Source organism: Arabidopsis lyrata, assembly GCF_000004255.2.
Source record: "Arabidopsis lyrata subsp. lyrata unplaced genomic scaffold ARALYscaffold_4, whole genome shotgun sequence".
In the NCBI taxonomy this organism is placed as follows: Eukaryota; Viridiplantae; Streptophyta; class Magnoliopsida; order Brassicales; family Brassicaceae; genus Arabidopsis; species Arabidopsis lyrata.
In genome coordinates, this window is record NW_003302552.1 from 6,569,961 (window position 1) to 6,594,538 (window position 24,578).

Here is a 24,578-nt window from a genome sequence, read left to right on the forward strand (position 1 = left end):
CTCATAATATCTAAAATCTATTTAAATTGCATATATTTAAATCACTATTTTCAACTCTAGTTTTAGTTACCAGTTGCATCTCTCCACATTTGTTGAGCCACCATTTCTCTCCGTATATTAGCACTTTCTCTTTCTTGATCTAGTGTCTCAAAAATTTCTTCATTATTTTGAGAACCATCAAATGGAGTATTTGTAGGAGAGAATCTATAACAAATTTCTATAAAGAAAAACGGTGATCAACAATTTGTTGTAAAACTAAAGATTTTATTCCATCTCAATATATTGTAAGATTTAATTTGATTTATTCAATGCCGTAAAAGATATTTACAGAGATTAAAAGTGAACTTCCTTGAAAAAATGTTTTATAGAGGTGAAAATATAGATATGAAAAAAACATGCTGAATCTCTTTACTAGAACAATTTGTTTCGCAAATATAAAAATCGAGAATTTCGTAAATCTATTTGATATTTTCATTTTTATTTGAAGCATACATAACATGAAATAGAATGTGGCTAAAAACAAAATATTAGATGCAACATGAGTAACACTAATAAGGATGTGTCGCCATTTGATAGATTTGAGCTTTAACATGGGCTTCCAACTCAAAACCAATTGGCAATGAGTGGATTGGCCCTAACCCTTTATATATCACTTGATAATTTCTCTAACTTCCGATGTGGGACTTTCTCTCATTAACACCCCCCCTCACGCTCAGGCATCTTTGGCTCTGAAGCGTGGGCATATGTGGGAACAACATCCACGGGGTGGCCCGATATGGGACTTCAATAACACCCTCTCTCACGCTCAGGCATGAACATCTGAAGCGTGGGCATATGTGGGAACAACATCCACAGGGTGGCCCAACGATCGGGTGGCTCTGATACCATGATAGATTTGGGCTTTAACATGGGCTTCCAACTCAAAACCAATTGGCAATGAGTGGATTGACCCTAACCCTTTATATATCACTTGATAATTTCTCTAACTTCCGATGTGGGACTTTCTCTCATTAACACCATTTGCCAATGAGAGCTAGCAATACGAATAAGATAATGAGAACCAACAAGAGAATGAAGCATATGATTATCTTTATGAGACATATATAGGCTCAGTTTCATTTTGGTGCGGGAGAGAGAAAGAGAGAGAGAAACAATGCCGTTATTGAGGTTTAAGATACGAAACAGGAGCTAAGCTTGGGTGGACTGGAGATCAGTATAGCGCCACCGTGAAAAATGAAGAAACCATGGCGATTCTCAACGTAGTTGAAGTGGCTAGACTCATCGGTATCCTCCTCATTTGCATATGCTTGACAAATTTACTGTAGGTGGTCTTGGATCTTGACTTTAGAAAGGAATTAGGAAACAAATGCCCTCATAGTGATCTTGCATTCATAGATTATCAGCAAAAAAAGGTCTAACTACCCTCCAACCACCATTACGATTTTGCCGATACCACGACGAGGGATCCTTGCTTTTGCTTCTCTTTCTCTCCATCCATGTGACCTGGTTCTCTCTGCTATTTTACGTAGAATCTCCTTTTTCACGTAGACATATCTCTATTTTCATTTGTTTTGATCCTTCATTTTTGTTTTCCATTGATTAACACCCATAAATAAGATAACGTTTGTGTTTATCAATCCAGAGAGAGAGAGAGAGAGAGAGAGAGAGAGAGAGAGAGAGAGAGAGAGAGAGAGAGAGAGAGAGAGAGAGAGAGAGAGAGAGAGAGAGAGAGAGAGAGAGAGAGTAAAAATGAAACAAATCAGTTTCTTGATATGTAAAATACATTCAAATTCAAAATGAAACAAATCAAATTCTTGATATGTAAAATATGCATATTGACGAAAACTAGTTTTCTATATATGATGAAAAAAATGTAGATATATTATTTATTTCCCGATGAAGAAGTGCCACATCGTACATGTCAAAATAAGAATTATATTGGCAAGGTGATGTTTTTATCTGCGATGGCTCGGCCAAGATTTTATGAATGAAGAAAATAGGATATTTTCTAGAAAATATGTTGGGTTTATTTTAGGGTTATTGTTGGATTTATTTTAGGGAGACTTAGCGCATAGGTAAAAACAGAGCCTCTAATTTGCGAATCGGTAAATGTCCATTTTGTCTTAGACAAAAGAAAAATGATTGTTACTAATGGCCCTCCGTTTCAAAATAATTACGGAAAACCCATGTGCTTACACAGCTATGCGAGTGGGATAAGTGCCTTGACTTTTTGGCAAAAAAGAATGATACGACATATATTAAATTCTCAGTTGTAGAAAAGACTATTTTTCGGCAACAGAAAGAAGGAGGAACATTAATTATTGTGTTTTTATCAAACTGAAGAAATTTAAGCACTCTACAAATATATATTATACGATTTTGACATTTGTAAACATCTAAATACATATATGGATCAATGTATACATATAAATATATATATATATATATATATATATATATATATATAACGTTATTAATATTTGTATACATGTAAACATGTACATTAAGCGTTATTAACATTTGTATACATATAAACTAGTGTTCTAAAATACGGCCTAGGCGGCCGTATATACGGTGATAATATGTTATACGGTAGAGTATTGTACTGCATTTGAGCTATACGTTAGACATATACGGTCGGGGTTAAAACGGTGGTATATACTGCGCCGATACGGAGGTTATCTTAATTAAATTAAACCAATAAATAGATTAGTAGAGAAAACCCTAAACACAACTGCCTAAACATCATCGTTCGTGAGTCGTGACGCTTAGGTTTCTTTCTCAATTTCTCTAAGTTCATCCTATTAACAGAGAATCTTCAGGTTTTTTTACTCTAAATGTTTTGTATTGACTTCTGATATATGATCTTTGTTTATTTGGCCTTATTATGTATTATTAGTTTATTACTTTGATTGTCTTAGTTTCTCCTGCATCTCATTCACGTGCTCTGCATCTCATATTGAAAACTATAATTCTTTCAAAGTCAAAATTTTTTGAACGAAATAGACTAATAGTATTATATGGGTTTTAGTTGTCAAAAATTTTGTCTTTACCTTTAGAGATCGGGCAACAATTAATACAAAATTCAAACGCAAAAGCTAGAAATCAACACTGAATTTCGTTTATTCTTAGAATCAATCTTTTGTCATTTTTTACAGAAATTATTCAAGTTCTAATGGCTTCTAGTTCGAATGTGGATCCTCGTGGAGCATCAGAGTCAACAGTTTTGAAGAGAAACTCGAATGATGTTGCTTGGGACTATGGAATTTTGTATGATCTGAAGAATCTTGACAAGGTCAAATGTAAATTGTGTGGGAAAGAATTTTCAGGAGGTGCATGCAGGACAAAGAACGCCAAAATTTCTGGAAATGTCACTACATGAAATGTGGGTATTGATAGCACTAAAAGATAGCGTTTTTAATGTCTCTGCTATGTTTGACTTATTCGATAGCGTTTTGTGAATTGTAAACGCTATAAATGATTGAAGCGGGATAAATAAAATTCACGCGGCCAAGTTTCGGGTTACTAAAGTGTAATTCCCGCTATTGAAAATGTTAAGAGGGAAAAATGAGAAATTTGGCTAAGGCAAAATAAATTAAAACAAGAAAATCACTTTTTCATTTTTTTTCCTAAGGCAAAAATCACTTTGTCTCTCTCGATTTCTCTCGATTTGTCACAGTCAACAACAGGGATCTTAACTTCGGTCAACGCCGCAGATGATGGGTCCAGTAGTTTCGGAAAAACCAACCTGACCGGAGTTAGAATTTATCCGACATTGAGTCGGCGACGATTCTCATCGATCCGAGTTGTGTCCCCAATTCGCGGAGATGCCCAATCTTCCTTTAGTCGCAGGTAAAGCCTCCATTTTTGGGTTTTGTGTCTGTTTCTTAGAGTAACACACATCCTCTAGAATTGTTTGTGGTCACTTAATGTAAATCTAGCAATCTAATTGTGCTCTTGACCCCTTGAATTGCTGCAGTTCTTTCGTTTGCTCTCAGAATCTTGGTTTGAGCGGTGGAATCAGTGGTTTCAGTGCACCTGAAGCTCTGCCAAATGTTTGTGAAAATGCCACTCCTTCTTCCATCAAATCTTTCAACCAGGTGAGATTTTGATTTTAATCCCTTGTTTCTAGGTCTTTGATAAATCTACTAGTTAATATCTGTATATGTTTTTTTTTTCTGACTTATAGATTGACTCACTTGCTTCATGCTGACTAAACATGTTTGGTCTTATATGTTCTTTAAATTTCATTTGTATGGCTTGGATTTGAGTGACATTGTATTACGTATTACTTGATTGGATTTTAAAGAATTTTAGTTTGTTGAGCTTCCAATGGCTTTGAAGATAGATATCTAGATATTGAGATTACTATGTTCTCATAATGTGTTTGATCTGTTCTATTTTTTTTTCTCTCAGTTGATTGAGACTTTGATTGATCGGGTTGATCTATCTGAAGCTGAGGCTGAATCATCTCTCGAGTTTTTGCTGAACGAGGCAAACGAGGCACTAATTAGTGCCTTTCTGGTTCTCCTGAGAGCTAAAGGAGAGACATACGAAGAAGTAAGTCAAGCTAGGCGTATACAAAAAACATACATAATTCTAAATTATAGCACTTCACTAAGTAAAGCACTTCACTAAGTAAACAAACAATGTTGGGTAGATTGTGGGGTTGGCTAGGGAAATGATGAAGCATGCCAGGAAAGTGGAAGGATTAGTCGATGCTGTGGACATAGTTGGAACAGGTGGTGATGGAGCAAACACAGTCAATATATCAACTGGATCTTCAATACTTGCTGCAGCTTGTGGTGCAAAAGTAGCAAAGGTAATAAAGGATTAAGCTACAGATTAATGGAGAAAAGAAGCTGGCTTTCAATGAGTTTTTGAAAGACCCATCTGGCATGGAGGCTGTGATCAACGCTAAGGCTTTGCAGAGTTATCATTTAGTTGAAGATACTGATGATACTTACAGCAGGTTCTTTCTTTAACCCTCTAGTTCAATGTTCATAAGACAAAATTTTCATACTTGTCTTGCATAAAGGTCGTTTGCATATGTTTTAGGATCTGTATTGCTTTGATTGTCATCTGTAGCTTCTTAGTTTGCTCAGTAGCTGCAGAAATTTTGATGTCCTAGAACTGTTATTTCGGATTTATCTTTGCTTGTTCTCTGATTTGATGTCCTAGAACTGTTAATAGTGATACTGTCTCAAAACGATCCCTTTATATGCTTAAGTGTATGCACAAGCATGAACTAAGATCTGAAGATAAAAAGAATCTGAGAAGTCTAATTGACAAACAACATCTTTGCCAATTTTTAAGCTGTATAATATGTGAGATTCTCCAATTTGAATGTCCTCTGCAGGAGGAAGTAGTTTTGGTTGTCCAGAGAATGCTGCAGCTTCTATAATTAGGTAAATACACATAGGTTCGGTTCACATGTTTCATTATGTGCATATGAATATGTTTAGATATAGCTCAGTAGTAATAATCAGGTAATAAATTGATTAGATATAGCTCAGTAGTAATAATAAATTGAATGTGTGCTCTAAGTATCATAGTTCGTGGTTTCAGATCATGTGTGCACAGAGACATTAAGTCTAGCAACATTCTGATTGATGACAAATTCAATTCTAAAATTTTTGAGTAATATGTGTCAGTGCACTGAGTAATGCCTATCATTTGGCACCAAACTCTTCTAACCTTCGTGCAACTGTAAGGAAGAAAGAGTCATTCAGCTTCTTTTGCCTAGCAAAATCACTATCTTTGTGTTGAATCCTCTATTTTTGTTGCAGGTACAAGCATGAACTAAGATCCTGAGTTTTACAGCTTTTATGCTCCAAGTATATATGAAAATGTTCATGTTGCAGAGGTTTGAACAAAAATCTCAAGATTCTGAGTCATTACCACTTGTTCCCACCACCAAAATGTTTCTCAGGTAAACTCTATCACTATTACATTTCCTATCAAAAAATTTCGAAAAAGTGTTAAGGTCATTTTCTTGTTTTGTGTTTCAGGCGATTCATTCAAGCAGCACAAGCGTCTCACAAGGTGGTTCCCGATATGGAGATGGAGTTTCTAGCAAATCAAGTTATAAACGTGTTTACTTAACATTTGTAAACTTCAATTGACATTTTGTAATTGTCGTTTCATGCATTTGATTTCAATTTCTCTAGTTCTGTATATAGCTTGGATGTGTATAAGAAACTTATTAGATTATGTAATATTAGTATTGTGAAATTAGATTATGGTAATGGTACATTGTGTAATATTATGGTATATATTGGTACATTTTGTAATATTATGATAAAAAAAATTAAATTCCTAAATTAAGTCTATAAACCCTAAATTAAAGTTAAAATCCTAATTAAATTATGAGAATTTTACTCAATGGGGTACATTTTTGAAACTCAATTGACTTCTAGAGTAGTTTAGGGATAGTGGGTAGTTTTTTAAATTTTTTTACTAAAAGCACCTCAAACTTTCGTTAACCATGGTTACATTATCTTCTCATTTATTCTAAATATTTCACGATAAAAAAATTAAAACAATTATTATGATCCTCTTCTCTTCTCTTTCTTCTCTCTTTCTTTCAATTTTTCCGACGGCAGAAAACGAAGACGACGGCGGTGTTAGGCGACGGAAGAAGATTTTATCCATTTGTGTTGCAAATACCAATAATTAGGATCAATCGAATATTAAAGTAAAATAGAGAGCCACATGAACTTTCCCAAAATCAACGAAGATAGTTTCAGATCGGAAACAAAAGAGAGATTTTGTCTCGTCCATAGATCGGATGGCGAAGGAGAAGAAAGACATTCCTCTTTTCTGTCGCTCCCTTTGGCTTTCTCTTCTCCAATTATCTTCTTCTTCTTTGTCTTATTGTCTGCTAATTCGCCAGTAAGTTCTTCTCTCTCACTATAATTTAAAGTTTAAAGTTCTGACCTTAAATTAAAAATTTGTAGTTGAAAGGAGTGAGTGGGTGATTTAACAACCTTCCTTCATCAAGATCTTCAACAATCAATCTGGTCACAATGAAGAGCCAACGAATCTATTTCTTCTCTTTTCTCCTTCGTCTTGTCGTCTCACTTCGCCGAGTTATTTAAAATTCAAATTTATAGTCTTCATTTTGGAATTCGTCATCAGTTCAACAAATATCCATGTTTTTTTTTTTGCTTTTTTCCAGTGGTGTTCGCTGCACTTGAGAATAAGTTGAGTATATCGAGTGAAAGCGAAAGGAGTGATTGGGTAATGCAAAGTTCGTTATCCACTTAATTTAAGATTCGTAGTTGAAATTGGTCAATGCATCAATTTTGTGATGCAAAGTTCGTTATTCCTTTCTGGATTTTAGTTCATGTTATGATGGAATTCATGAAAAGTTATAGTTCACGTGTTTGCCTTGTACTGATGAGTTTTGATTGTGTGACATATTTGGGTTTCTTGTGATGAAGGAAGTGTTGCGGCTACGACAGCGCCACCACCACTTGTGATTTCCTGTTGAAGGTTTGTTTCTCTTTATATTTTATTTCTCTGCAATTCGTCTCTATTTTTTCTTTTGAATTTGCAAACCTCCTGATTCTTATTTTATAATCTTTCTTTTTGGTAGAAAAGTTCGTTATGAGAAGTGTCAAACTACCATCTTCGACGCCCTTTGTTTGAAAATTAGTTTTGGAGATACTCCCTCCGTATTTTAATAAGTGTCGTTTTAGGATTTTCTTTTTTTAAAAATTAGATGTCGTTTTCAAATTTCTATACAAAATTTATTACTTTTTAATGTTTTATGATATCATAAAACATTAAAAAATAAAAAATTTTGCATAGAAATTTGAAAACGACATCCAATTCAAAAAAATAAAAATTCTAAAACGACACTTATTAAAATACGGAGGGAATAGTATTTTTCTCTATTGTGTCGATTTCACATATTTGTTTAGAGAGTAGTGTGAACACATCTACCAAACGAAGTCATGGACAATATGTGATGTTTATAAAATTTAACGAAGGTTCAAATTCCCTTATTTTTCTCTCTCGTTGTCGTGTTTCTATATATGAGATGTTTATAAGGTTTAAATTCTCTTATTGATAATGGGTTTTGATTTTACTATCACTTGTACTTTCCAATAAGAGATTTAAGGAAGAGACGAGTGTTAATCGCAGTGATTTTGGTTAGATTTTGTTAAGCTTGTCTAACATTTGATGGATAGTTATAAATGGATAAAGTGACATGGGTACATTAATTTATATGAGATTTGATAAATTTGGACGAAATCACAAGTTTTTTTTTTTTTTTTAAATAAAGTTAAGGTAAAAGTCTCTCAGTTTGATTGGATGTTGTGAGTGATATTTTTGTTTGAGTTGTGAATTTTAATCGTTGTCCTCATTACCATGAATTTATATTCATCCGATATAATCCATCTAAGTAATCGCTTAATGGACAGAGATTTGTGGACAGAATTAGAACACAAAACATGATCATTTACCTTTATTGTAGTATATAAAAACATGGATTTTGAAACAAAGGTTACCTTAATGTATATTTAACAAATAGCTACTTGAATCTAACTATACAATAGTTATTAACATGGCACAAATTAACTTGTCATGGTCATTGTTTAATGGACAAATTGATGTGGACATGGAGATGAGAACATTGGAAATATGTTTTTTGAGAGTGAAGAAGTAAATTAGACCTAGATTGAAATGACCACATGCTCAGAGTTTGGTGGATGTGCGTGTATGGTCGGTAATTCGAAATGATTGTGTTGTAAATTTTGATGTAAAATTATAAGAGACTGTCATGTATTCAAGATTATAAGGAGTTTCTATTTTATCCCTTAAAAATATTTTTTGTGTCAATGACTTCCCACACTTATCTCAATCAATCGCCACTATTATTGTTGACTATTATGGATGCCACATTATGGATGTCGCATAATGATTGTTGTGTCTAAGGTTTCGAGTTTTGAGTTTCGGGTTTAGAGTTTAGGGTTTAGGTTTTAGGTTTAGACTTTAGGGTTTATGGTTAAGGGTATAGGGTATATGTATATGGTTAAGGGTTAAGGGTTAACTCTAGATGGTTTAGGTTTTAGAGTTAAGGGTTTTGAGTTTAGGGTTTAGGTTTAGGGGCTAAGATTTAACGTCTAGGGTTTAGTATATATGGTTTAGGGTTTAGTCTCTACTGTTTAGGATTTAGGGTTTAAGGTTTAGTGTTTAGTGTTCAGGGTTTAGGGTTTAGGGTTTAGGGTTTAAGGTTTATGGGTTAGTATCTATGGTTTAAGGTTTAGTATCTATGGTTTAGGGTTTAGTCTCTAGGGTTTAGGGTTTAGTCTGTATGGTTTAGGGTTTAGGGTTTAGTGTTTAGGGTTTAGAGTTTAAAGTCTAGGATTTAGTGTTTAGTCTCTAGGGTTTAGGGTTTTGTCTCTAGGGTTTAGGGTTTAGGGTTTATGGTTTATGGTTTAGGGTCTATGGTTTAGTGTTGGTCTCTAGGGTTTAGGGTTTAGTCTCTAGGGTTCAGGGTTTAGGGTTTACGGTTTAGTTTCTATTGTTTATGGTTTTGTATCTATGGTTTAGCATTTAGAGTTTAGGGTTTAGGGTTTAGATTTTAGTCTCTAGGGTTTAGGTTTTAGTATCTATGGTTTAGGAACTATGGTTGTCAACAATGATAATAGTATTTATGGTTTCCGGTTTCTTATTAGAGATTATATATTCCAACGTTGTCCATATGGAGGATCATATGGATTTTCATTTTTCCCTTTGTGTTTACGATTAGGGGTTTTTAGTAAATGGTTTAATTAATAGTTTACACATTTACTCTTTAATGGTGACTATGCTTATAGTTTATCTTTTAGTATGTTTTCTAAGTTCCACAAAATGAGTTTTTATTTCAATGATGTGATGGATTCTAACCTGTTTGTTGTCATTTAAAAGCTTTCAGAGACGACATTTCATAGATTCGCATTCTTACGTACATCCATAGTAGTTTTTTGATGTGGTGGAATGATGGGAACGCTGGTCTCAAGGAAAGGTTTTATAATCTAAAACGAAAACGCATGTTGCGTTCTCGTTTCGAGTATCTCAATGAAAGGTCCTGAACAATAGGGCAATGTACATATGAAAACTACCAATGTAAAGAAGATGAGGACAATAATTTATGAATATCAAAATGAGCACTCATGGTGGTCACTTTTGGATGGATCGGACACAAATATTCTGGATATGTTACCATGGCACAACGATCAGCCTTTGTTGTTTTGGTACAAAGAACACACAAGTTAACACCAAAAACATAGTATCTATGATAATTAGTCCACATAACCTTGTCCATGATGCAATACGCATTACAAATTCTACACAGTTTCCTCTTTGCATTGCTAAGAGAACGATGTCCATCGAATATAGTATATGTGGACGATGAGTCATGGGATGTAATCGGAGACATCAATTATGCAACACTTATCAATTCAACAATTTTCTTAAAGCAACAACAAAATTCAGACTCCAAAGCATAATCACTAATCTAATCAGAGAAACCAAAAGAGAAATAATCAAATGTTTTCTTGTTTCCTCTTGTAGAATATGAAGAAGAAGAACAACAGACGACACATCAACGAAGTCGTATGGCTTCTCTCTCAAAATCGAGCAAGGTGAGGATATCACCTTCCCTCACCGGTCATTAAACACAATCAGTAAAAACTAAGCAAAACCAATATAAACCCAGATTATAAATAATTGAAAAAAACCAGAGATTGAGTAAAAAAAAACAAAATATGAACATATCCACAAAACCACATCCACAAGAGCACCATATATAACACAAAAATCCAACTAATCCATAAGCGTTTTTAGGTGTTTTTCCAACAATAAAACATATCAATTTACTTGGATCCAAGGACAAACAAGAACATGTTCAACATTGAATCCAAAAAAATTTAGTTAAAACGATTGACTTGTGAATGAGAACTTGTATCTTTCAAAAGAGGTAAAAGAAAGACCGACCGATGAATCCAACCATTTGATAACCTCCAGGTTCTCTCACAGTGTAGCTAGTACAAAAAGGTCAGACTTTTGATACACACTTGATAAAAAAATTGTGATAAAGGTCAATTAAGTGGCAAAAAAAAGAATTCAAAGAGAAGCAAGCAAAAGGCACAGAGGCGCGAGGTGGCGGCGGTTGACAGCGAGTTGTTTAGGAAAGAGAAGCAAAGATCATCGGGAGATGAGCCCGAGAAGGATTCTTGTTGGAACCACAACCTAATGGTCTTCGCCGGCGTGGTTTGAAAATAGACAAAGAATGAAGTGGAGGCATCGTCAAGAGCTGCGGAGGCTGCCTACGAGAAGTGGGACAGAGGGAAGCATAGATCTACGGGAGATGAGTCGAGAAGGTATCCGACAATAACCAAATCCAGAAGGTTTTCATCGGCAAGATTTGAAAATGGACGGAGCGAGACAATGAGACACCGGAGGAGCAAAGGGTAAAACGGTACCTCGGAGATGAACCTCCGACGAGCACAAAAACAACACGACTAGGACCAATAAACAGAGGAGACGACAAAGAAGGAAAACAAAACTTAGAAAAGCCGCCGGAAAACGAAGCCTCAGTGGTTGCAAGCTTAAGTTCTTATTTTTATTTTTTAGATCTAGCACATAAAGCTCTAATTATTCTGTTTTCAGATTAGAAAAAAAGAGAGAGAGAGAGAGAAAGAAGGATCTGAAGTTTGTCGGCGTTATCATCAACAATGTTAACTCTCATCTGAAGCTTGTCATGAGCCGTTGGATCTATTATCTCTCCAAAATATTCAATGGTTGAGAATTTAGAAGTTAACCAAGGTTGGGTTAAATGTTTCATGTGGTAAGGGTAAAATGGTATTAATTTTTTTGGAACAGTGAAAAAACACAAAAAAAGTACCTACTCCTTCCCATGTACCCCATATGCTCAAACAATCTCACAAACTACCCCAACATGCCACGAACCCTTAAATTAAATCTTTAAAATCCTAAACCCTAAACCCTAAACCCTAAACCCTAAATTAAAGTTAAAATCCTAATTAAATTAAATCTTTAAACCCTAAATTAAAGTTAAAATCCTAAATTAAAATCCAAAAACTATCTAACTTGAGTAAAAAAATCTAAACCCCAAAGTTTAAACCCTAAACCCTAAACTATGTCCTAGTGTTTATGAACATATAAGTTAGATAGTTGGAATACTAATTTATATTAATTGTTCTTAATTTTAAAATTTTATACTTATGAGAAAAAATATTCTAAAAATTGAAATACTTATATTGAATTTTTAAAGAAATAATTTCTATTTTTTTCATTAATAAACAATTTTATATGATAATTTTCTGATTTTTTCATTATTAGCCAATGAGAACTCACCTTCCACATTGTGGGACGAATCCTACACCGTTAGATCGCGCCGACTTTGATCTGAGCCGTCCTCTCTTATTGTTGACGTGATTAATATACACCGTTGATCTGTCTCGCTGATTTGATCTGAGCCGTTCATGTTCTTAGCCAATAAGGAGTAACTACCGAGATTGCAGTCTGGGCTTATTCTCCACCGTTGATGAATTTAATCCGACGGCTAAACGTTTCTCCTTCTTTTCTCTTTTTTTTGGTTAAAACTTCTTTTCCTTTTGGCTTTCTCTTCCTTAGTACGATCTGTTCTTAGATCTTACATCTTATGGGATAGGTTAAAACTTTCAGTCTTCTTCTTCTTCGTTGAGATAGGTGAGCTCATCGACCAACAATGGCTTCCTCTGCAACAGCCCCAAATTCGCTATCTTTCTTCTCCTCTTCTCTCTTTTTATCTTCCTCTCATCAAATCCCTAAAACCTACATTTCCGTTTCAAAATTCGGCTCCAGCAAAGCATCGAAACCGCTCTCTGTTGCATCTCAGCTAGCGACTCTTCCAATCATCTCATTCGAGGGAGAGAAGGTCGGGGAGACTTATCTGGACCTCAAAACGGCGCCGGAAGATACCACGCGTGCCGTTGTTCAAGGCAGATTTCAATCGTGTATTTGGGTTTACGGGTCCAGTCATCTCTGTGACGGATATCACAAGGAGGAGATTAGATAAAAAGTCAGATTTATGTTCCTGAATTTGTAGACGAAGGCGAAGAAGATCTTGGCAATTTTAAGGAACCTACGACTGATTTTAATGACAAAGTAGGGAAGAAGAGACAGAGGAAGAAAGATGAGTCTGGTCTTGAGAAGACGAAGAGGAAGAAGAAGAGAAGAAGCAAGATTCTGTTGAAAATTCCAGCGGAGGTTCAGGAGAAGTGGGATTCAATTACAAACAACGAGAACTCCAAGGTTTGTTTCTTTGTTTGTTGTCTGAATCTCTGGTTCCTTGTTCTGTTGTCATGATATCATAAGTTTGATTTCTCTCTTTATTGTTAACAGGATAGTTTTTTTGGACGACGCTTACATGATGAGCAGAGAGCTATCGGAAGAGACTGGAAAGGAGTCAAGGGTGTGATGGGAATGTCGCTGTGGAGATCAAAGATGGAAGTTTTAGTTGGGATGATGAAGCCGACGAGCCTGCAATTGAAAACATTAACTTTGAGGTTAAGAAAGGGGAGCCTGCGATTGTAGGGACCGTTGGGGTCAGGGAAGTCTTCATTGTTAGCTTCAGTTCTCGGCGAAATGCATAAACTTTCAGGCAAGATTTTGGGGAACTGGTAGCAGCGCACGAGACATCAATGGAGCAAGTTGAAGCTGGGTCGGCATCAGCCACTGCAGCAAATGTGCCAATGGCATCACCAAGAACACAGAGAACTATTTCAATAGAGTCTCCGCGTCTACCACCAACACCAAAATCTCCCAAAATACATAGAACTACTTCAATGGTTTTTGTAAACAATGAAATTTGAAATGGGTTACTAAACATTTTAATATTTATATATTTTGTATTAATTTTAATGGTATTTTTTTTACAAATATTCAAAATTAATTTTTTTTTACAAATATTATATTTAAATTAAAAAATAATTCGTAATTATTTATTATTTTGAATAATTTAAAAACAAACTAATAACACAAAACATTTGCTATCTTTGCTATAGGTAAAATCTAATTAACGAGTTTTAATAACATCTTTATCACGCTATTATAAACATTAACAATTGCACATAAGACAACGCTATCGTTGTATACTTAACTATTGCACAACGCAAAACCGCTATCAAAAGTGTCCGACTTTCTATAACGGGCGATGTTAGAGCGCTTAAGGAAACGCTATGATAGATGAATAATTGCGTTTTTCGGCCGCTATTAATACCCACATTTCCTGTAGTGTGTTTCTGCTTGTCCAAAATCAAATTTCTGGAAATGTTTCTGATTGTCCAAAATCATCAAAGGATGATCAAGAAAAGTGCTAGAATGCTATCGATGAAGTAAAGAAAAGAAAGAAGTAGAAGGTAACTGCAGATGATGAGTTGCGACAGTCTGTTACGGTTCATGACGATGGAGATATGGATGATGAGATTGAAGTTGAAGAAATAGGAGAGAGATGCAAAGGACACTTGGTCCAATGGATAAGTTTGCAACAAACATCAATCCAGAATCTAGACCTCTTCCAACTAGCTAGGCAACAAAATATCAATGATGCTCTTTGGAAGGAGAAGCTACATAAGGTTCAACAATATATTTCTAGGTGGGTGTATGCTTCAGGTGTTCCCTTCAACTCTATCGCAAACGATGAGTTTAAAATGATGGTTGAAGCTATAGGACAGTTTGGTCCAGGCGTCACACCACCAAGTTAATACCAACTTCGAGAGCCTTTACTAAAGGAAGAGGTTGATAGAATTCATGGTTTGCTGAAACCGCAAGAAGAAGAGTGGAAAAAGAATGAGTGCACGGTTATGACAGATGCTTGGTCGGATCGAAAGAGGAGAAGTATCATGAATTTGTGTGTTAATTGTAAAGGAGGTACAATTTTTTCTCTTCTAAAGAGAGTTTAGATGAGGCTCATACAGGTGGATATATTTTTGAGTATGTTAAAGGATGCATTGAGGAGATTGGTGAAGAGAATGTAGTTCAAGTGGTAACTGATAACGCCGCTAACAATATGTCTGCCGCAAAGATAATGAAAGAGATCAAGCCAAGTATCTTTTGGACATCATGTGGTACTCACTCCATCAACTTGATGCTTGAAAGCATATCAAGACTCCCAAGGTTCAAAAGTACAATTCAAATGGCGAAAGAATTCACAATCTTCATGTATGCTCATCATAAGACATTGGCGATGATGAGATCATTCACAAATAAGAGAGATATCGTTAGGCCCGGATTTACTAGATTTGCATCATCGTTTCTTACTTTGCAAAGTCTCTTGGACAAGAGAGATAAACTAACAGCCATGTTTTCTAGCAGTAAGTGGAGAAAATGCAAATGGTCGAAACATTCCAAAGGAGTAAAGGCATTTAACACGGTGATGAGTGTTAAACTTTGGAATGGGGTGATAATGTGTTTATAAGTTTTTGGACCATTGGTTAAAGTGCTTCGACTTGTTGATGGAGATAAAAAGCCTACAATGGGACTTTTGCATGGAGAGTTAATGGTAGCAAAGAAAGAGATAAGTGATGGACTGAAAAATGTGGAAAAAAATGTGAAGCCGATATTGAATATCATCGAAGAAAGGATTAAGGGTCGACTTGACAATCTTTTGCATTTGACAGGTTATCTCTTGAACCCATACCACTTCTACAAAGATTCAAGCAAAGCGACCGATGATGAGATATCAAACGCAGTCTTTAAGTGTGTGGATGCTTTTTTCCCAAATGATCTAACCACACAATGTCAAGTCATCAATTCTGAATTGGCGATTTACAAAAATAAAGAAGGGAATTTTGGAAAACAATGGGCTATCTTATGTTGCGAGAAGGAGGATTATGATCCAGGTATTTTTTTCCCTTCTTTAAAACTTTCACATTTCTTCTATTGAATAATTTGAGTTTTATTAATAACTTTGTTCATTTACATTGGTTTATAATTTCAGTTTATTGGTGTGAAACATATAGAAATGCAGTTCCTAATTTAGCAAAAATGGCTAAGAGAATTCTGTCTTTGACTACAAGTTCATCTGGATGTGAGCGAAATTGGAGTACATTTGAAGGGGTTAGGCTTTGTTATAATTTGTACTTTTCAGTTCTCTTCAATTTGGTGCATATAACTCAGCAGGTCATTAAATTTATATTGGTGGCTATTTTTACATGTAAGTACATACAAAGAAACGAAACCGACTTGACGTAAGAGAGAGAAAAATATTGATATATTGGTTCCGAATCATGCTACCTATGCTCAATCATGGATTGTTGATGGAATTTCTAATGATGGAGAGGACTCGGGATTTGGTTTAGAAGGTGATATTGGTAAAGAAGAAGCATTTAGATCAACAATTTATGCAGATCAAATTAGAGAGCTAGGTGAAGAAGATTTCATATCCGATGATGAAGAAGAAGTTTTTGATATTGATTATGAGTCTAACGACAACCAGATTCTAGAAGTTGATGGAGAAGAAGAATTGGAAGATTAAAATTTGGTTTTGTCATTTTGTTTTCATTTTTTTGAGAGTTGAAATTTAACGTGAGACTTATTCTATTTTATATTTTAATGTTATGTAGACTTCTTTTTCTTTTGACATTTGTTTTTTTAAGAGCATTTTCACTTAGATTTTAATTATTTTTATGATATAATATATATATATATATATATATATATTTATATTTATATTTATATATAAATATATTCACCGTATATACCCCGCCTATACAGCCGCATATACAGTTAGGCGCTATACGATGATCCACCGTCCAACTACCGTATAGCGTATTTTAGAACACTGATATAAACACATACATATATATATATATATATATATATATATATATATATATATATATATATATACACATATATGTATATATATATAGCGTTATTAACATTTGTATACATGTAAACACATATATAGAGCGTTATTAACATTTATGTACTTGTTTCAAACATAATAACCATTGTATCCCAAACTGTTGCACAGAGCAAGTGTAAGAGTGCATCGTAATTGGATACTTAAATATCATAAGTTTCGTCGGATTTTTTATTTATTTTCACCGGTTTTCATCGAGTTGTCACCAGATCTATACCGTATTTTGTCGAATTGGCACTGACTCTTCACCGAATTCGATCGATTTATCACCGGATCTTTATCATATTTTGTCAAATTTTTACCGGAACTTCTATAGATTTATCATACTGAAATTAAAGTAAGGATTGTCTCTATATATCCTTAACCAATTCTTCTTTGTTCGAAAATAATCGAGAAGATAGCTTCGAATTATTTATGGTCTTCCAAAATAAATATAATTTAATTAGATATTATGATAAAGGAGACAAATATATACATAAATCTACAAATTTTGTTGGATATCTAGAATATATTGATGATGAACATAAGAGAAGAGTCAGAAACTGAGCGAGTGAGGCTAAAATCGGAAAAAGAGTGGGCTAATGTTACCATTGTTTTGGGCCCCGACAAGAATTTACCAAAAACTAATTATGGCCCAGATCTTTACCTCCCACTTAATTATCTATTTATTTTAGGGAGACTTTGCGCAGAGGTAAAAACAGAGCAAGTAATTTGCGAATCAGTAAATGTCTTTTTGTGTCAAACAATAGAAAAAACACGTAACTAATGGCCCTCAATTTTCCAATAATAACGAAAAAACCATGTTGATTTTTTGATATGCGCGTGACAGACGCTTTGACTTTTGGGAGAGAATAAAAACGAACTGACAGACATTAAATGCTCAACATGTAAACTGACTCTTACCAAACTAACAATAATTGTTTGTTTCTCGAGTTAGAGCAATTTTAACATGCTACAAACATATATTACACGATTTTAATACTTATACACATGTAAACACACACATAGAGCGTTAAAAGTTATTATAGTGTTAAGCTATTAGATCTATGTATACATGTAAATATATACATATATACACATATATATAATAGATAGTTATTAATATTTATATACAAGTAAACACGTATATAGAACGTTATCAACATTAATGTAAGCACGTATATAGAACGTTATTAACAAGTAAAATACATTTATATACAAGTAAATACGTACATAGAGCGTTATTAACATTAAAATACATGTAAGCACGTATATAGAACGTTATTAACATTTGTATACATATAAACACGTAGATAGAACGTTGTTAACATTTGTGTACATGCATGCACGCTACAAAACTACCCATATTCGTCTAGGAAGAAACAAAAAAAAACTTCGTCGGTTTACTGAACGCGTGAGGCTAAATATGGAAAGAGAATGGGCTAATATTAGAATTGTTTTAGACCCCGACAAGATTTTATCAAAAACTAATTTCATCCCAGATCTTTACTTCTGAGCTAATTATCTCTTTATTTTATCATAGTCATTTGGATGCTTCAATAAAGATATCATTTTATTTTAATCTAAACCAAGACATGGACTTTGGGTAGGCTTAATAAACAACAACACGTTGAGAGCTAAGATTTCATCTGTGGTGTAAAACATATTGCTCATTTCCTTTGTACATTACATTTTTTATTAGAGAAAAAAACACAGATAGGAGGAAAAGGTGAAGCCGTTCCAACCTTGATTTTTCTCTATGTATTTTGAAGCATATAGTAACTTGTTTAGAAATATATATGCTTTTATAGTATGTTTCTTTTTGTAATACCAAAATCCCCGAGTTGTAACCTGGTTGAGTTGATCCGACTTACCTATAATGAAAAATTAAGTTGGGGTTATATATATTTTCAAAATTATGAATATCATGTTAGATTAAAATGTAATTCCAATTGTAGAAATACATAATTACTAGATGTTAACCCGCGGTACACCGCGGGCATAAATATTATTTGATTATTTTATTAATTATTAATTGTAATATTTTATTTGACATAATACAATTTTTTATTAATTTAGATGTATAAAACTCAATATACTTGTATATATTTAAATGTATAAAACTCAATATAGTTGTATATATCAATTTCATTTTACTAAAATAGATTTTAAAAATTTCCAATAGATCAGTTACTTGTATTCAAATTATGCCATTTCCAATTTTATAAAGTTAGAGAAATAAGATATTGTATTTGATTTCATTTGAATCTATTGAGTTTAATAAAAATACAATTTATGGTATATATGAACATATTTTTGGTGGAAAAGATATAACAATTTTAAAAGTGTGTAAATTTAGAAGATAAAGTGTTTTGGATTTAATTTATGTCATTAGTAATAGTTAGTTAGATAAAAAAGTTTGTATAGAATACTTAAATTAATATTACTGTATTTGGTAAGAAAAAAAAAAAAAAAAAAAACAAACCAAAACCAAAAACAAAAAACAAAACCGAAGAAATGGCTTGGTTAGATGATACCAAACCGGTCGGTGCCTTAACGGAATTTTCAATTCCGACAGGCATAGATCTTCAATTCACGATCCTCTGCAATCTTCAAGCTCTGAATTAAGCTTCTCATACTATCAAGATTTCGATTAATGTTTCGGATTGCAAATAAGTTCTCTCAAATTCGGATGGGATTGTAGCAGATCAAAACCTCCGGCGATTCAAATCTCCATGCAGCATTGAATCTAATCTGGCTACTTCAGTATATGCATGTAAAGGTTGGTGCTATAAACCGAGTGCGTAATCAAGCAATGGAGTACAGAAGACAAATCAATCAATTGTTCATTTCATAATCGGATCATTCTAAAGGTTAGTGATTGTTCAACTCGATGATTGAAACTACAATTGTTTGTTAAGGTATGTTAAAAATGTAGTAATTGATGGTGAATAATAGGTAGAATTGGTAGTAGTTTATAGAAATGAATCAATCTACTATAACTCAGGTAAACGAATATATTATAGTGTTAACTGAAATTCTAAGAGAAGCATAAACGCTTGTTCAACTATTGATCTTAAATTCACTTTGAAATATGCTAGTTTACTGAGCCTAACTCCAGCACAAAGTCTTACGAAGATGGACAGAGAAGTAAAAAAATTGAAAGAGAAGAATTCATCAACTCCATAAGAAAGCAAGGTTAGTCTCCAGAAACAAATCATGTATGAAGAATAGTGTCTTAGTTTCAGTGTTTTATTTTAAACGGAAATTGCAGAACTTAAGAGTATGAAAATGACTTCAGATTAGTTCAGTATGAAGATAGACATTTGATTGCCGATCTCCTTGCATCTTTGAGTTTGAAACTGTCTTGTTTATTAGAAATCACGTTCCTACAATAGGAAAACAAAGACTGATGCATTAAAATGGTGTGTGGTGGTTTTTCATACCATAACTGAAATCTTAAAAAGGAAATGGTAACTAAACTTACCTCCTTCAAGGCTTTAACTGTAGAGAAAGTCTAAGTACTGATGCGTCAGTCAATGTTTTGGAACACTTCCTTGAAAACAACATTTGTTGTTTTCTTCTCAATCTTCCCTTCTTTGTTGAGTATTAGTATACGCAAACCTTTTTTAGAAGTCACTCTAGACAACGCAACATATAGTTGGCCATGAGAGAAGACTGGTTTAGGCAAGTAAAGTCCAACTCGCTCAAGAGATTGTCCCTGACTCTTATTGATAGTCATAGCAAATGCAACAGATAGTGGAAACTGTCTTCTACGCATCTTGAATGGCAGTTTTGTGTCTGAAGGAGTAATGTTTATGAGAGGAACAAAAACGATATCACCAATTCTGTCTCCTGTTATAACTCTTGCTTCCACAATCTGATTACAAAGCTGCGTAATCTGAAGTCTAGTGCCGTTGCAAAGGCCTCCTTTAGGATCTAAATTCCTAAGCAACATAACAGGAGCACCAATCTTTAAACGCAAAGCATGATTAGGCAAACCTGAAACCTTGATACTGTTTAAGAAATCTGGAGTAATAACAGGATTGCTAAGAGCATCAGAATCTGAAGGATCTATACTATCAGCAGATAGATAAATTCTTTCTGGACCTGTAGAAAACAAAAGGGATATGATTAGTTGATTAGAGTAGCAACTTAGCAATGATTATAAAATAACCAAATAAACAGTAAAGACTTAAAGTATACTCACTATCCAGATGCTCAAGCATATACTGATTGATAGTGTTGACATCATCATTTTTTGGTGCTAGAATAGCTCTCGCTTGAAAGAATTTAGGATCACGGATTTCATGAAGCTTAGTTGGATCTCCATAAATTTCCCTAGTAATTGCTTCTATTGGATTGTCTGCTTCTGTAATCAACAAATCTTCAGGAATATCTATAACCACTTCACCATCATCATTAGGCTCATTGATCCTACCATCACCAACAGCTAACAACCAATCTGAGAATTCTTGGATTTCTTTAGCTTCCTGAGCACTTAAACTGTTGTTTAGTAGTCGCATGTTCTTGGTCAACTTTAAAACCTTGCAGTGATCCCAAAGGTATGAAGCATTTAGAGATGACATAACAATTTCTGCTCTACCAGCACCAGTAATAACAGGTAGTACTTGTCTAAAATCACCTCCAAATACAACTACCTTTCCACCAAATACCTTGTTCTCTACGTGTTTGATAATATCGCAGAAGCTTTTATCTAAAGCTTCAAAACAAAACTTGCTCATCATTGGCGCTTCATCCCAGATTATGAGAGATGCTTCTTTAATCAAATCTGCTAAATCTGATTTAGCTTTGATCTTGCAAACAGAAAACTCATCAGGATTCAATGGAATAGAAAACCTTGAATGTGCGGTTCTTCCTCCTTCCAACAACAAAGAAGCAATGCCACTGGAGGCGACATTAAGACATATTAGACCTCTACATCTAATAGCCGCAGAGAGTGTCTTCCAAATAAATGTTTTCCCTGTTCCTCCAGAGCCGTAAACAAAGAAAACTCCACCTAAACCATTGAATACTGCGCCGGTTATCTCATTGTATACACCTTTCTGTTCAGGAGTTAGCTTGTCTCTCCACTCGACATGCTGTTCTTCCAAGTTAGATTCGATGTTATATCTCAACTCATCGACAATAAGACGGTTTGAATTATCAATCCCCTCTCTTGTAGGCTTAGGGAAATGATCAAAATCTTCTAGAGTTCCTCCATTGAACAACATAATTTTCTCTATCTCCTGTAGGGTGTAGTTCTTTATTTGAGCTTCTGTGAGTGTAAGGTCTGCAAATAGTATTGTGGAAGTTAAAACAGACGATTTCTGAATTGGACTGAAAACATAATTTTAAATAGTAGAGAAATGGATCATAAACCTGGATTTTTGTACTCTTCTTTCTTCTTAGCCAAAATATCTTCAGATAATAGATGCCATGTTTCTGACCAAACATGTTCTGGTCTTGCTAGAGACATAGAAAGAAGCATCATAGAAAAAAAATTCCTCAAAACAGGAGCAAAACTATGCTGACCTAATTCAATCAGACCATCTATGTAGACCTGATCATCGTCTAATATGCCACGTGCAAAACATGCTTCTTTGTAAGATGGATAAACCACACCTTTATATGTCTTTATGTCATCATAACTCTGTGGACCTCTGACTATGTTTAGGAGGACTCGAAGATAGTATTCATCTTCCATTTTCCTAGGGACATAATTAATACGACCCAAAGACCAGCCTCTAGATCTCTTCTTAAACAACTTGTTCTTTCCGTCCCAAGTAAAATAGGCTGGTATTTCCGCATATAGACAATCTCGTGCACGCTTTCCATTCTTTCCAACTGCATTTTTTCTATTCAATGTCAACCAAGCCATAAACTGAGAATCCTCATTGGATATACGTTCAATAACATCTTCTATGTTTCCCTTTGGATCGAAATATACTGGTTGCTTTCCTTCCACATGAAAAGATAATTTCATGACTGGGGTTGATCTATGTTGAATAGGAAATTTAAAAATTCTCCAAACAGCCTCTGAGGCTGATACATATCTATAGACATCAAAAAAACTGAATAAATAAAATTGTAACAGGATAAAAACTTACTAATTTACATTTGGTTAAGTTCATAACATACCTGCAGTCAAACCAATCTTTTATTTCATTCTTCTTTTTCTCATTTGAATTTGGATCTTGAGCTGGATCTGCTGTATCACCAGAAGCTGTAGCACCAGTTGCTGTAGTATCAGTTGCTGTTTCCCCTGTTGATGCCTGATTCAATGGCTCAACGATAACTGTAACACGATCTGGGCCTTTGTTTATATACTTAAATAAGTATTTGATAGAACCATTATGATTGCACCATTCGACATTGATATGAGCATTATAGCGAAGCGAGAGCTTCTTATTATAAGGCACAACATACCTATTGTCACATTTAACATCACCTTTCTCGATATAATCTTCTGTGACCCTCCTCCTATAGACAGGATAACCATCACTACCAACCTTAGTGATCTCTTGATGTTTTTTAGGATAAAGCTTAGAACACTGGCCATCAACCATACACGGAGAATTTGGATTTGCTGAGCCACATGGTCCATGAATCATTGAGTTTTTGATAACTTCATATAGCTCTGGTTCTTTTTCTTTGTCTGGAATTTCTGCAGAAATGATCTTGTCAATGTCGTCAGCTGTTGGTAGTTTACTATTAGCATCCATAAATAAGAGGATGTGAGCATGAGGCAATCCTCTTTTCTGGAATTCAACAGTATACATAGCTGGAAGTGGAAACAAATCAATTGTTAGGGACAACAAATATAATTTTCTGTATTCTTCTAATTGAAACTGACACTGTAGAATTAAAAACTTACATGCAACTGTCTTGCCAAGCATTTTCCTTTTTGTTAAGTCTTTCATTAAAGAATCCAGCTTGATTTTAAATATCCTTGCCACGATGTCGGGTCTATCATCAGCAGTTAATCCTCTTGCTTCACAATATCTTGTAATCTCAGGCCACTTAGGATTACATGTAAAGGTAATGAAAAGATCAGGGAAACCATAACGCTTACAGATAGCCATAGCATCGTAATAGCTTTGGACCATATATCTAGGTCCACCAGTAAACGATGCTGGAATAAGAATCTGATTTCCTTCTTCAGCTAAATCTTTGTTTCCAGAGTTAGCAGCTTCTTTAATGGAGTTGTAATTATCGCATCGTAGCTTAGACTGATTAAACTTGATATAAGATAGGCGGTTTGATTCAATAGTTGTATATGCATCACATAAAAACTGTTGGAACAACCTCTTTGTTTCAAGCAGAGTATGACACTCATTTTCCCTCTCTTGAATGCGGAAAGCAAACCACTGCCTCATACTTATACACTTTTTCTTCTTATTGGTGCTTGATTTGTAACACTTCTCAATACCAGGCCTATAGCCATCTTCACCATAACAAAAGATTAGAGGGTATTGTAGAGCCAAATATGAAATATGAATCTGGCTTATCCGCTTTAGGCGACCATTGGAGGATTTTTCAAGTATTATGTCACGAACTGGCATGTCAGGAATGAATCACCAGGGATCAAAGCTGCAACCTCTCCTGCTGTAGGCATATTGTATTGCCTCCCATCAACACCCGGACGATCAGCAACAATACGCATATGAAAGGT

At 34.4% G+C, this 24,578-nt stretch overlaps 2 protein-coding genes across 2 annotated transcripts; both read left to right on the forward strand.

Moving 5' to 3' along the window:
• The first annotated feature begins 3,175 nt into the window (after positions 1 to 3,175).
• Positions 3,176 to 5,914, forward strand: LOC9316862 (anthranilate phosphoribosyltransferase, chloroplastic). The gene is made up of 6 exons (XM_021028986.1): positions 3,176 to 3,332; positions 3,573 to 3,852; positions 3,980 to 4,100; positions 4,417 to 4,560; positions 4,661 to 4,972; positions 5,790 to 5,914. Exons 1-5 carry the CDS (start codon positions 3,176 to 3,178, stop codon positions 4,835 to 4,837), a joined length of 879 nt encoding a protein of 292 aa, XP_020884645.1. The 3' UTR covers positions 4,838 to 4,972; positions 5,790 to 5,914.
• Positions 5,915 to 14,471: 8,557 nt separating this feature from the next.
• LOC110229242 lies at positions 14,472 to 16,039 on the forward strand. The gene is made up of 4 exons (XM_021028987.1): positions 14,472 to 14,757; positions 14,952 to 15,371; positions 15,498 to 15,899; positions 16,020 to 16,039. Exons 1-4 carry the CDS (start codon positions 14,472 to 14,474, stop codon positions 16,037 to 16,039), a joined length of 1,128 nt encoding a protein of 375 aa, XP_020884646.1.
• The last annotated feature ends 8,539 nt before the right edge of the window (positions 16,040 to 24,578 follow it).